The sequence below is a fragment of the Balaenoptera borealis genome (genome assembly GCF_965194805.1).
Source record: "Balaenoptera borealis genome assembly, chromosome: 1".
Lineage (NCBI taxonomy): Eukaryota > Metazoa > Chordata > Mammalia > Artiodactyla > Balaenopteridae > Balaenoptera > Balaenoptera borealis.
In genome coordinates this window covers 181948239-181961958 of record NC_138860.1, presented here as the reverse complement: position 1 = coordinate 181961958, position 13720 = coordinate 181948239, and the positions used below count along the sequence as shown (strand labels likewise).

The window sequence follows — 13720 nt, the reverse complement described above, 5'->3', positions numbered from 1 at the left end:
CTTGCACTGGGAGTGTGGAGTCTTACCCACTGGACCACCAGGGAAGTTCTGAAACTCCATTTCTTTAAAATGGCCTAATACTGCCCACCTCGCTAGGTTTCTCTGAGCACTCACTGATTTGGAGGAGGGTTGAGCACAGTGCCTGGCATACAGCAAAGATGCAGTAATAATAGCAGCCCTTCCCTATGGGTCCTTCTCCTCTTCCTTCTCTGCTCTTTCAAACCCCTCCCATGCCCAGCTCTGAGAACCCAGAGCCCTGACCTTCAGCCCCTGCAGATGACCCCTCACCATCCTGCTGTGTCATGAGCTTCCCCCACCCAGGCCCTGTGTACCCCAGCTGGTAGCTGGGTTGGGTGCCACCCGCCTCTGTGTGGCTCTGGTAGGTTGGGGAGCCCCTGCCCCTCGTCCCTCCTGGCTGCTCTGGCCTGCACCACTCAGCTGGCCGGGGCAGTTCCAGTTGGTTTGTCAAGGACATTCTTAATGGCCAGGGTAAACCCCGGCGGGGTGGGGCGGGGAGGAAGGGGGGCCAGGATGTTGATTGGTGGAATACACACCTGTCCAGGTGCACCTGAGCTACAAGCAAAGGAGTCTCTGTCAGAGGAGGGCTGCCTGGGGCCACAGCAGAGCGGACTGACAGAGGTGAGGGGCCGCCGGGTGCAGAGCTGGGGCAGGGACTTGGATGGAACCTGCCAGGACCAGGGTAAGGCAGGGCAGGTAGGGCAGGAGCAGGAGACTGGGGGGCAGGGAGCCAGCACCTCCTTTTGACCCTCACGGCTTCTCCTTCTGGGCCTGGGGTTTTCCTGACTCTGGCCTGAGCCGAGGGGGAGGAGGCTCAGGGATGGGCATTGGGAGTCAGAGTGGTCCATGGGGAGCCCACAGTGTGACAGTGACTCCCCTGGGCAAGGAGACTGCTCTGAGCAGTGGAGGCAGACAAGCGTCCAGGGAGGGTAGGAGTGGTGGCCACAGGATGGGGAAGGGGGCTCTGAGCCTGGGGTCCTGCCTTGATCAACCTGCTGCTGGACATGGAGGGGACAGCTAGGAACCACCGCCCTCATCCCAAACATTAACACACACACTCGCACCCTCGGGGCCACCCCCTCAGGAATGAAGGCACACCAGACCCATGTCCCCTCCTGAAAATGCCACCTTTCCCTTCTATCTGGGAAGTAGGTATTGGAAGGGCCCAGTGGCTGGCTAAGGGCGTTACAGCAGCTCACCAAGGGTCCGTCTGCCTGTCCACTCCCTCAGGGACCTGATGGAGGAGCTGGTAGGGCTTCGTGAGGGCTCCTCGGGGAATCCTGTGACACTTCAGGAGCTATGGGGCCCGTGTCCCCGCATCCGCCGAGGCATCCGAGGTGACAGCTAGGTTCCCTTCCGCTCCCTGTTGAAAACCCCTCGGGACATCAGCCTCCCCGGGTCCGCCTCCCCCCCCCACCTTGGAGCCCAAGAGCTGCCCCCCTCCTGGGCGGCAGGGAGGGAAGGGATCTGTCTGCCAGTCTGTGGGTCAGACGTGCTAGATGTTTGCTCTCTGCCTTTTGGGAACGCAGCCCCCAGGCCTGACCACTCTGCCGGGGACCTTGCTAGGGGCCCAGTGGGTGCTCTCTGGCCTGACACCAGGACAGCCCCACCGGTCCTGGGACAGCAGAGCAGTCTCTCTAGACTCTCGTGTCCTCTAAGCTATGGCCCCTGCGGAGATGCTGGAGAAAGTGTAGCTCCCAGCCCTCCCTCCACACCCTACCCCCTCTGTCATTCTTCCATAAGTACCTCAGGAAGGGGCAGGGGTGGGGAGGGCGGATGGGTCAAAGGCCCCCTCCTGGCGGGGCCAATAGGCCTGGCGCCCACCGTGCTGCCACCTTCACTTGCACAAATCCTGCTGTCTCTCACGTGAGGCAGAGCCCCCTCCCAGCTTCCCTGGATTCGACCACCTGGCCCCAGCCCCACACAGCCCCTGCCCCCCGCCCCCGCCCCGTGCCCTCACTGGGCCCTGGGCTACGACCCGATGCCCCTGCCCCAGGTGGCCTCGAGTGGTTGAAGCAGAAGCTGTTCCGCATGGGTGAGGACTGGTACTTCCTGATGACCCTTGGGGTGCTCATGGCCCTGATCAGCTACACCATGAGCTTCACTGTCGGGCGTGTGGTCCGAGGTAACCCCTCCCCGGCGCGCACGCCTGCTCTGGACCCGGGGCTTTCGGGATGCCAGAGGGGCCGCCAGGTGCAGCGGGGGTGGGGAGGAGGCCTGGGTCTGGTCCTGGCTTTGCTCTTGACTTGCTGGGTGACCCTGGGCAGGCTCCTGCCCCTCTCTGGGCCTCAGTCTCCTCATCTGCACAATGAGTGAAAGACCAAATATTCCTTCTTCCTCTGAGCTCTATGCCCACCGCTTCCTGCCGCCCCTGCTCCTTCTTCTCCTTCCTTGCTCTCAGCTCAGTAACTGTGGGGGAGAACATTTGTCTAGACCACCAGGCATAGAACCTTCTCTCCCCATGCTTCGGCAGGCTCTCTCCACCCTGAGGTCTCCCTGGAAGAGGGGGCATGGGGCAGGAAGTGTCTAACACACCTTCTCTGGGAGACTTGCTCAGGTGGCATTACAAGGTCCTGCCATGCACCAGACCTCATCTGAGAGCCCATTTGACAGATGGGGAAACAGAGGCTCAGAGATGTTGAATGGCTTGCAAAAGGTCACTCAGCTAGGGAGTGGCAACACTGGGATATGATCCAGGGTCCTACTCTTGCCTCCTCTTGGGGGTCTGCCACTTACTGGGTGGCCCTGGGCCACCCCTCTCTGAGCCTCCATTTCCTGGCCAGCAAGTGGGCGCCTGAGGGCTGCAGAGCCTGTGGATGGCTCCTTGACTCCCTGCTGTCCCCAGCACACAAGTGGCTGTACCGGGAGATTGGGGACAGCCACCTACTCCGGTATCTCTCCTGGACCGTGTACCCTGTGGCCCTGGTCTCCTTCTCCTCAGGCTTTTCCCAGAGCATCACGCCCTTCTCGGGAGGTAAGCCCATCACCATGCCATTCACCTGTTTGCCTTGCCCCGCAGTGCCCACTGCCCAAAGCCTTTTCCTGTCCCTCGGGGCTCCTGATGGGGGGAGGCAGGAAACAGTAACCCCACTTCACAGCCAGAGAAGCCAGGCTCAGAAGAGTTGTGTAAGTTGCCTGAAGTCACACAGTGAGAAGGACAGATCTTTTTTTTTAATATATATATATATATTTATTTATTTATTTATTTATTTATTTATTTATTTATTTATGGCTGTGTTGGGTCTTCGTTGCTGTGTGCGGGCTTTCTCTAGTTGCAGTGAGCGGGGGCTACTCTTCGTTGCGGTGCGCAGGCTTCTCATTGTCGTGGCTTCTCTTGTTGCGGAGCACGGGCTCTAGGCGCGGAGGCTTCAGTAGTTGTGTCATGTGGGCTCAGTAGTTGTGGCTCGCGGGCTCTAGAGTGCAGGCTCAGTAGTTGTGGCGCACGGGCTTAGTTGCTCTGTGGCATGTGGGATCTTCCCAGGCCAGGGCTCGAACCCGTGTCCCTTGTGTTGGCAGGCGGATTCTTAACCACTGCGCCACCAGGGAAGCCCCAGAAGGACAGATCTTGCTTGACTCGGGTCACTGCTGGCTCTGTTCCCTTTCTGAGGGCTCCTCTGGGCCGGCACCATGGTTCCCCAGGGAGGGGCTCACGGAGGGGCGCATCTCTTCTATGCCTCTCAGCTCTGCTTTCAGCTCCAGGCCAGCAGCACAGGGGAGCTGCAGGGATGCATCTGGGTGGCCTGAGATTCTCTCCTAGGTTCCCCCCCATCCTGCAATAGCTGACTGGCAGGACCAGCTGGAAGAACGTAGGCAATTCACATCCCCTCTCTGACCCTCCGCTTCCTCATCTGCAAAATGAATTTAGGAATCCTAACTCACAGGGTTTAGGAGACCTGACAAGATCATGATGTGAAACCCTGTGCAGGGTAAAGTGATAAGGGTTTATCTAGAGATTGTCCCTCCTCTTACTTCCCACCCCCACCCCGTCCATCCATCCCCCGCCAAGGTTCTGGAATTCCGGAGCTGAAGACCATTCTGTCGGGCGTGGTCTTGGAGGACTACCTGGATATCAAGAACTTCGGGGCCAAGGTGGTGGGCCTCACCTGCACCCTGGCCACGGGCAGCACCATCTTCCTGGGCAAAGTGGTATGGAAGGGCATGAGAGCACCCCACCCCGTCCCACCCTGCCCTCCTGCCCCCTCTGCCTTTTCTCCATCCCCACCGAAGCTAGGTCAGGGGGAACTCAGGCCAGGGCCTGCCTTCGCGGGGCTCAGTCTTGGGGAGGAGACAGGCCAGGTCCCCAGAGTGTGACAGAGGAACTGGGGAGATGGAGGCACAGGGAGTGGGTGGGGCAGCCGAGCTGTCTCTGGATGAGGCTCCCTCTACCCCTCAACCCTGCGCCCGGAAGGGGAGGAAGGGGAGGAGCAAGGGCCCCGCTCCCCCCAAGGGGCGGACCCTGTGCCCTGTGCGCACACCTCCTCTGGCAGGGCCCCTTCGTGCACCTGTCTGTGATGATCGCTGCCTACCTGGGCCGCATGCGCACCAAGGCCATTGGGGAGTCTGAGGTAAGGGGCTCATGGGCCCCCCCCGCTTGGAGGAATGAGACGGAGGGGAGGGCGGGGGTTGACTCTCAGCCCGGGACTCCGGATCCCCCCAGAACAAGAGCAAGCAGAACGAAATGCTGGTGGCGGCAGCGGCGGTGGGCGTGGCCACAGTGTTCGCAGCGCCCTTCAGCGGTGAGGCCCTCCCTCACGGCCCTCCCCCTGCACCCCGGGCTTCCACCCCCCCCCCATCCCACGTCCCTCCCCTGGCAGACTGACCAGCTCGCTCCCCCGCCCAGGGGAGGAACCTGCAGGGAGGATGACGGCTAATCCGGTCTTGGTTGTTACTTCAGTCTTACCGGGAGGGCAGAGCCGCCCCAGGGTGGAGGTGGGGGTGGGCGTCGAGATGCTTCACGGTCACATTAGACAGACTTGGGTTTGAAACTCAGCTCCCCTTGCGTGACCCTGGGCCGGTGAGTTCAGCTCTCAGCCTCATTTCCTCATCTGTAAAATGGGGATTGTAATCGTCCCCACCCCAAAGGCTGTTGTAAGGTTTGAGATGGCCGAGAGGAGCGCCTACAAGCCTGTTCCCTGGGCAGGGGGCTCTCGCCCTGCCCTCCCCTCCCCTCAGCTCAGGACCAAAGAGAAAGGGTGGCCCTGTCTGTTCGGGCTGTGGGAGAGCAGGACGGGAGTGGTCAGGGCGCTGGGATGGGCGTGGTGGTGTCTGTCTAAGCTCCGTGTCGCCCCCAGGCGTCCTGTTCAGCATCGAGGTCATGTCCTCCCACTTCTCGGTCTGGGATTACTGGAGGGGCTTCTTCGCTGCCACCTGTGGGGCCTTCATGTTCCGCCTCCTGGCTGTCTTCAACAGCGAGCAGGGTGAGCCCGCCCTAGACCCTGCCCCCTGCCCCGCCTTCCCTCCCTCCTCCCTCCTCCCTCCTCCCCTCCCTTCTCCCTCTCTCTTCCCTTTCCCTCCTCCTCCCTTTCCTCTCCCTCCTCTCTCTTTTCTCCTCTCTCTTCTCTTCTTCCTCTCCACTGCCCTCCTTCTAGAAGTGTGGAAACGAATTGACCTGTACTGAGCATGAAGGATGGGAGCCCCGAGGGTAGAAGAGGATGAAGCTGGCAGGGGAGGCAGGGCCAGGGAAAGGGTATTTGGGGGCAGGATGTGGCAGCACCTCCGCTCCTGCCTGTTCATTCTGAGCCTTCGGTTTGGCTGGGGTAGGAGTGTGGTCCCTGATCCCCACTCCCCTCCTTCCCCAGAGACCATCACCTCCCTCTACAAGACCAGTTTCCGGGTAGATGTCCCCTTTGACCTGCCAGAGATCTTCTTTTTTGTGGCGCTGGGGTGAGTGGATGCCTCTGGCCCCTCAAGAGCCCAACTGGGGGCCTCCCCCAGCCTGAACTGCTGCCCTTGGTTCTGGCGAGGGGCTCTGGACTCCCCTCCCCTCCCCTCCCTGCAGGGCCATCTGTGGCATCCTGAGCTGTGCTTACCTCTTCTGTCAGCGAACGTTCCTCAGCTTTGTCAAGACCAATCGGGTCCTCTCCAAACTGCTGGCCACCAGGTGGGCTCTGAATGGGGGCCAGGGACCCCTCAGGGTGATGCCCCTAGACTCTCCTGAGCCTTATATAGAGATCCCCACCACCTCACTAACATCCCTGTCCAGGTCCGCATAGTAACTGCTCCCCCACTTGCTAGGCTACCAACCCCAATATTTGAGCCCTCCCTCCCTCACTAACCCCCCTCCCCCTCACTGAACCCCTACTTCCCCGTGGAGCCCCAGGCCCCTTACTGAGCCCCCTCTCCTTCCCAACCTTGTCTGCCCCCTGGCGTTGGCATTTCAGAATCAGCCCTCCTCCACCTTGGCCGTCCTGCCCTGGTCCCACCTGCCTGGCGGGCAGCCTGCCTCTGTCCCAAGCTCTCCTATCAGCCCCGACCCCTGCTTACCCGAGCGGTGTGGGGTTGACCCCCACACGTCCCCTGCTCCTGTGCCTCTTCCTCCCGTTCCTGCCTCAGCGTCAGCCCCCAGGGTGGCGGGGCCGCTCCGTGGGGTGGGGGGAGGGGAAGAGGACGGCTGGCACTGGAGCTGGCGCTGTACCCCCCCACCCCCCTGCCCCACAGCAAGCCTCTGTATTCGGCTCTGGCGGCCTTGGTTCTCGCCTCCATCACCTATCCCCCTGGCGTGGGCCGCTTCATGGCTTCTCGGGTAAGGGGTGCTGAGCCGGGGTGGCCAGAGGGGGGAATGCCCAGTCGTTGTCCGACTGGTGCCCATCGTCTCCCTTAATCCCCACAACGCCTATAAGGGGATGGCTGTGCAGCTCCAGGAGGGCCAGAGCCCTTCCCAAGGTCTCCCCCCAACAGGAAGTGGCAGAGGAGGATTCGAGGCAGGGTCAGGCAGTGGGGGGGTGGCAGGGACTGCCGCCCGGCCCTCACGCAGAACTCCGAGCTGCCCCCCTCTCCAGCTGTCCATGAGGGAGCATCTGGACTCACTGTTCGACAATAACTCGTGGGCGCTGATGACCCGGAACTCGTCCCCACCCTGGCCCTCGGAGCCCGACCCACAGAACCTATGGTTCGAATGGTACCACCCGCGGTTCACCATCTTTGGGACCCTCGCCTTCTTCCTGGTTATGAAGGTGGGCTCCCGGGGCCCCCAGGGATGTGCACAGAGCTGAGGCCAGCCTTGGGTGGGATGGGGTACCTCCCCGTAGCATGTACGTGGCGCAGGGCCTAGGCCTTCATGCAGACTCTCTGACCTGACCTCTGCCCGCTGTGTGGTCCTGGGCAAGTTGCTTCAGCTCTCTGAGCCTCAGTTTCCTCATCTTTAAAATGGGCTAGTTACTGTGCTCACATCAAGGAAGGTTGAGAGGGAAGAAAGGAGAATCTCTGGCACAGTGCCAGGCACACAGTAGGCAATTTGCCAGGGTGGGGATCCTTCCCCTGGGCACACCTTCCCTCACACCAGATACTGGCGATGGGCGTGTGCCTGGGCACCCTCCTTCTCCCTGAGAAACCCCCCTGTCCCCTGTCTTGTCCTTCCCTTGCCTATTCTTGTCCAGCTGCCTCTAACCTCTGCCCCCTCGGTTCCCACCACCCACAGTTCTGGATGATAATTCTGGCCACCACAATCCCCATGCCCTCTGGGTACTTCATGCCCATATTTATCTTCGGTAAGTCTGGGGTGTTGAGGGCCTGAGAGACTCAGGGTTATCGGGACAGGGTCATGGCTCCTGGTCCACCCACCTCCCCAGGATGGTACTGAGGGTGATCCCCAGGGATGGAGGGCTGTGGGGACCGAGTCAGCCTGGCTCGCTGTCCTCACCCTAAATCTGTGACCAGGAGCTGCCATCGGGCGCCTCATAGGGGAGGCCCTCTCTGTTGCCTTCCCAGAGGGCATCGTGGCTGGAGGGGTCACCAACCCCATCATGCCTGGGGGGTATGCCCTGGCAGGTGAGTAAACCGGGTTCCCACTGGATGGGCAAACATCGTGGGTCTGGGCTGGACCCGGAGAATCAGCCAGTAGTTCTGCAGGGCATGGGGAGGTCATTAGCCTCCCAATGAGCCCCACCCTTCCCTGAGCCCCTCCCCTTAGCCTCCATTACTTTTTCTAGCTCCTGTCTTGTCTCTGATGCCCCCTCTTCCCTACTGCTCCTTCCCTCACCAAGCCCAGGCATAGGGCACTTCCAACAGTGGCCAATGTGTGGCCTCTGGACAATTCCCACCCCAGCCCATGGCCATAGTCACAGCAGCCTTGCCCTTTGCATGAAGCTGTCCCCTGGCCTGAGCCCCGCTCCCTGGCTCTGCCCCCTGCAGGGGCTGCGGCTTTCTCAGGGGCTGTGACCCACACCATCTCCACAGCATTGCTGGCCTTTGAGCTGACTGGCCAGATCGTGCACGCACTACCTGTGCTGATGGCGGTGCTGGCGGCCAACGCCATCGCCCAGAGTTTCCAGCCCTCCTTCTATGACGGCACCATCATTGTCAAGAAACTGCCATACCTTCCGTGGATCCGGTGCCGAAATATCAGGTGAGCGGTGTCTGCTCAGGCTGGCTGACTGAGGTGATGGTGTCTGGGTGGGCTGACCTTGGACATGGGTGAGTGTGGGAGGGGCCGACACATGGCTGCTCCCTAGTCTCCATTCTCTCCAGCTCCCTGTGTGACCTTGGGGGAGTCCTTGGCCTCAGTGTCTTACTGGTCATCAGTCGGTCTCCACAACAGGAGGACAGATATCGCCCATTTGTCAGAAGGTGGGGCTCAGAGAGGTGCCATGTCTTGTTCCAGGTCACACAGAGAGTCAGCACCAGCTCTGGGAGGTCCCACCCCTCCCCCTGCTCCTGCTCTGCTGTCCTCACTGGGGCGTTGGGAGCTGGAGGTGGGACTGGAATACTGCAGTGGAAGTGAGCTTTGAGGTCCTTACTCAACCAGACAGGGCCGAGCAGCCTCTGTCCCCAGAGAAGGAGGACTAAGAGGGTCTGAGAGTCCTGGGTCCAAGGCCCAGCTCCAAACATGTGCAAGTTGCCCCCTTCTCCAGACTCAGTTTCCCCATCTGTTAAATGGGGGTGGTTACTCCAGTGATTTTCAAACTTTAAAGCTCTTTTTTCCCTTTATGCCATAAAACTTTTCTTCAAATGAAATTCTCCAGGGACGGCTTCTGAATAAAACAGATCAAAGTAGAGCTGGTCTAGGGGGGAGATAGGGGTCCAGAGGGCTGGGAATCCAGAGCCAGGCCATAGGCCAGCTGGTCCCCAGGTTCCTCCCTCCCCACCTTGTGGTGCTAGCAGCTGTTCATCCCAGGAATCTCTTAGACCCTGCCCACACTGGAGAACCGGCAAAACTCCTCCCGGGTCCCCCCAGCTTGTCCAGGGGTCTGGATAACCCCCCACCCCAGGACCTGATGGGAGCATCCCTCTGCCCCAGCTCTCACCATGTAACTGTGGAGCACTTCATGAACCGTACCATCACCACGCTGGCCAAGGACACACCGCAGGAGGAGGTGGTCAAGGTCGTGACCTCCACAGACACTGCCGAGTACCCCCTGGTGGAGAGCACAGGTGCCCGACAGGAAGGGGGAGCATGAATGGGGAGGGGGCATTCCCTCTACCTTCCTCTTGGACCTGGGAGGGTCAGGCCCAGGAATGGGTAAGCAGGGCATTGTACCTATCAGGCACCTGGATCCAAAACCAGGCTCTGCAACTGTGTGACCTTGGGCAAGTCACTTCACCTCTCTGAGCCTCAGTTTCCTCATTGGTAAAATGGAGGTAATAGCCATCCTACTTGGGGAGCAGGGGTAGGATGATGGGAACACTACTAGGGCCTCCCAGAAGGCTCCATCCCTCAGTCTCCCCTTCAGGCATTCCCCAACTGAGTCACCTCCCTCAACCCTGTTGCCATGAGAAAGACATCCTTTTAGAGAAAAATGAGTGGGGGCCCTTGTTAAAAGACACATAAGCTGAATCTTTGGAGAGGACCTAGCTAGAGCATCATTTCCCTCTAGGACAAGTACAGTATGAGTGGGAAAGATAAGCTGGGGGGTAGGGAGGGGACAGCCATGCCCCACTCAGGGCCACTGTCAGCCCATATGTCCCCTTTGTGCAAATGAAACAAAATGCACACTTGGCAAGCATAGCACGGCTGGATTTTGACCCCCACTTGTCCTTTGGGCAGGTATCTCGTGCAGTGAGCAACCCGTACAACGGTATGGGTCATCCCCATGCCTACCCCAAGAGGCATAAAGCTATTTATGAGCAGCAGAACTGTAGATAAATCCCTTAAGCTCTATGAACTGCAGTTGCCACATCTGGAAACTAGGGAGGACAGAGCTGTCAGAGGTTCTCATCCCAAAGGCCAGGCCCTTCTCCCCACCCAAATTGGGACACCTATAACATCCCATAGAACACGCCAAATATCACATTTGAAAATATCTGCACATGGATGACCCCTCAAGAAGCTTCACCCCCCCCTGCTAGAACAAGACAAACTCCACTTCTACCCTTAGAACCACAGGAAGCAAAGAGTTCCCAACCAGCACAGGCCCAGCCGGTGGGACCCTGCTGCTCATCCAAGAAATAGCTTTAATTGTTTTTGTTTTTAAACAGGGAGCATTTGTATGTCCAGTCGTAAAGTTTTTATTTTACTGGACAAAAAGCAAAAATATCAGGCTGTCCCTCAAAACTAAATACCTGCAGACTCCAGTGATACCCTGGAGTGAGGCTTGCGAAGCCTGGATCCAGCACACAGGAGGACCTCAGAACACGGTGGCCTTCCGGGTTCGTGCCTTCACTGGGCTGAGCCAGTGAAACTTCCCATGGGAAATGAGGGACAAAGCCCAGCCCTGACGCACAGACATTTTCATGCAGGTGTCCCAGACCTGCTCCTGCCTTGAGGCCCTGCCAGGTGGGGCATCTTGGGGTGGGAAGTTTACCTCCCGGCCCCCTGGCAGCCTTACTTGGCCACCCTCAGCTACCACTCCTCCACGTCAGAAGCTGAGTGACCTTGGGCAAGACAACTAACCTCTCTGTGCCTCTGAGCCTCGGTTTCCTCTTCCGTAAAATGGGTGATAATAGTTCCTGACCCATAGGTGCTGTACGTTCCCAAGAGTCATGAGAACACCCAGCACAGTTCTTGGCACATCGTAGCTGTCCAGTAAATGTAAGTTTCTTTTTCATAATGTGGCTTTTTTCCTCTCCCTCTCCACTTGTCCAGAGTCTCAGATACTGGTGGGCACCGTGCAAAGGGCACAGCTGGTGCAGGCCCTCCAGGCTGAGCCATCCTCCTGGGTTCCAGGACACCAGGTGAGTGCTCATATGAGGTGTCAGTAGTGGATGGGGAGTCAGCAGGGTTGTGAGGGGAGTGGCTAGCTGATAGCCTGTGGTTTGAGAGGGGCTGCCTGGGGAAGGGGGAGCTGTCCCAGGCCCCCATAACCCTTCCCCCATCCCCAGCAGTGTCTGCAAGACATCTTGGCTGGGGGCTGCCCTGTGGAGCCAGTGACCCTGAAGCTGTCCCCGGAGACCTCCCTGCACCAGGTAATGGGGAAAATTTGGGCTGTGGGCAGACAGGGGCCCTGGGATAGAGGGGAAGAGCCTGGGAGGGAAACTTGGCTCCAGCTTCCTGGACATGCTATGTGGCTCTCTGTTCCTCCTGTGCCTGCTTCCTCACCTGTGGAATGGGCATGCAGTTCCCGCCCTCTCTGTCTCTCAGTTCCAGGGCTGTTGGGATGATGCAGAGACTAGGGAAGAGGGAGAGCTTGGGAAACAGAAGATTCTGGATGGAGAGAAACAGTGGTTAAAAATATGTCTTTTCATCAAGGCACACATGGGTTTCAATTTCAGGTCCACCACATTCTGCCTGTGTGATCTTGGGCAAAGTACTTAATCACTCTGAATGCTGATCCTCTCCCCCCTGCAAGCACAGAGCCTGGCACATGGGTCATGGAGGGACAGAAGCAGGTTGGGGACCTAAGGGTGGCCCCAATCCCTCTGTGCCAGTGGATGATGCCAGATGATGCTGAAAAACGTGTCCTTTCCCCTAGTCCCTTTTGTGGACTCTGGGGACCCCTGGTGGTCACATTGGACATTGCAGGCCCAGGTCTTGGTCTCCCACCCACCATCACAGCTGTCCAGCCCTCCCAGGCTCAGAAACAAGGTCGGGTGGGCACCACTGGGACAGAGCCTGGCCCGGGCCTTCACCTCTGCTCAAAGCTGCCAAGCTAGGAAGAAACTGAAGCCAGAGGGTTGGGGTGGGTGTCACCTATCCTCCAGTGTTTCCTAACCGCCCCCCCTGCAGGCACACAACCTCTTCGAGCTGTTGAAACTTCAGTCCCTCTTCGTGACGTCTCATGGCAGAGCTGTGGGCTTCGTGTCTTGGGTGGAGGTACCATGGTCCCGAGGGTGGAGCAAAGGGGAGGAGCCATGCTCGAACAGGCTGGGGAGGTGGGGGGGCACCAAAATTCTGCCATCAAATTTGGAGGGGCCTTGGGACTTCCCTGGTGGTCCTGTGGTTAAGATTCTGCTCTTCCACTACAGGGGGCGTGGGTTTGATCCCTGGTTGGGGAACTAAGATCCCACATGCTGCACAGCATGGCCAAAAAAAAAAAAAAAATTTAGAGGGGCCTCATGGGATTCTGATGAGCCTCACTTCCTGGCCCAGAGTAGCCAGCCAGTTGGTCCAGCTACCTCTACCTTATTTTGTGGCCAGCCCTGCCATTCTCTGGGCCTCAATGATCTGATCTATGCAATAGGGAGGCACTGGCTCTAACGTTCACTCCAGAATCAACCCTTAGGGGAGTCAAACTATACTGGCGCCCCCCCACTTGCAATCTCCTCTACATCCTCCCCACTCTGTTCTCTGTTCTAGTTGAAGAAAGCAATTTCCAACCTGACAAACCCTCCGGCCCCAAAGTGAGCCAGCCTGGCAAGATGAAACAGGGCCCCTCAGCTGCCCTGGTGAAGGAGATGGGGCGGAGACCCTGCCTCTCCCCCCTCCCCATCATAACACACCCCTCCCCTCCAGCCCAGCTCAACTCCTCGGCGAAGTAGGCAGCTAAGCTAGCACTGAAGAGGCCCCATAGTCACCACGTCCCATTCTCCATGAAACAAGTGCTACCTGCCTTGAAGGACAAATCCCCCTCTGGACAGAACTCAGAATGCAAGACAGCAGAAAACCAGCATATGGTGGGTGCTCCATGAAAGAATCAAATTCACGAATGAAGACACTGGTATATTCTATCGCCAAGGGCACGCAGAGATGCCCTCTGAGGGTTGTATGACTCCCAACCAGAGGCTCCTGAGAAAGAATAAAGCTGATTGCCAGAGCCATCTGTCCCTCATCTCAGCATCCAGGGCATTATCTTGCCTCCTTAGCAAGGCCACATTCGCCGGCCCTGAGTGAGCTCTTGGGGGCCCCCTGGTGGTCATGTGGGCATTGCAGGCCTGGGCCCTGGTTTCCCACGCCTCCTCACGTCTCCCTTCCTGGCAGGGAGTTATGAAAGCAGGTTCCCACCAGGTCTTATGATACTTGTCCTCATGTGTAAGCACGACCCTGTGGCCCAGTTTCCCTCACTCCAGCAGCCTCAGCCTCCTCCTTGGCTGAGCCAGGGTTGACAAAGCGGGGTCCCCACGTGTGGTTCCTTGGAGAGCCCACATCCCTAAGCATCCTCCACGGGGACCC

General features: G+C 58.9%; 1 protein-coding gene across 13 annotated transcripts; it reads left to right on the top strand.

Annotated features, from left to right (window-relative positions):
* The first annotated feature begins 544 nt into the window (after positions 1–544).
* On the top strand, positions 545–13364 carry LOC309623959 (chloride channel protein ClC-Ka). Of its 13 annotated transcripts, none has more exons than XM_082381406.1 (21): positions 545–639; positions 1249–1355; positions 2015–2143; positions 2864–2992; positions 4025–4164; positions 4506–4583; positions 4676–4754; positions 5310–5435; positions 5817–5901; positions 6017–6118; positions 6676–6760; positions 7017–7190; positions 7655–7724; positions 7894–8004; positions 8368–8581; positions 8704–8802; positions 9473–9606; positions 11258–11346; positions 11494–11577; positions 12338–12424; positions 12908–13364. In XM_082381406.1, exons 2-21 carry the CDS (start codon positions 1256–1258, stop codon positions 12953–12955), a joined length of 2163 nt encoding a protein of 720 aa, XP_082237532.1. In that variant the 5' UTR covers positions 545–639; positions 1249–1255; the 3' UTR covers positions 12956–13364. The 13 variants fall into 13 exon arrangements, 12 of the variants coding, with proteins under 12 accessions (XP_082237532.1, XP_082237531.1, XP_082237528.1 ...); XM_082381405.1 differs by having other exon boundaries at positions 554–700; XM_082381402.1 differs by lacking the exon at positions 2864–2992 and having other exon boundaries at positions 568–700.
* The last annotated feature ends 356 nt before the right edge of the window (positions 13365–13720 follow it).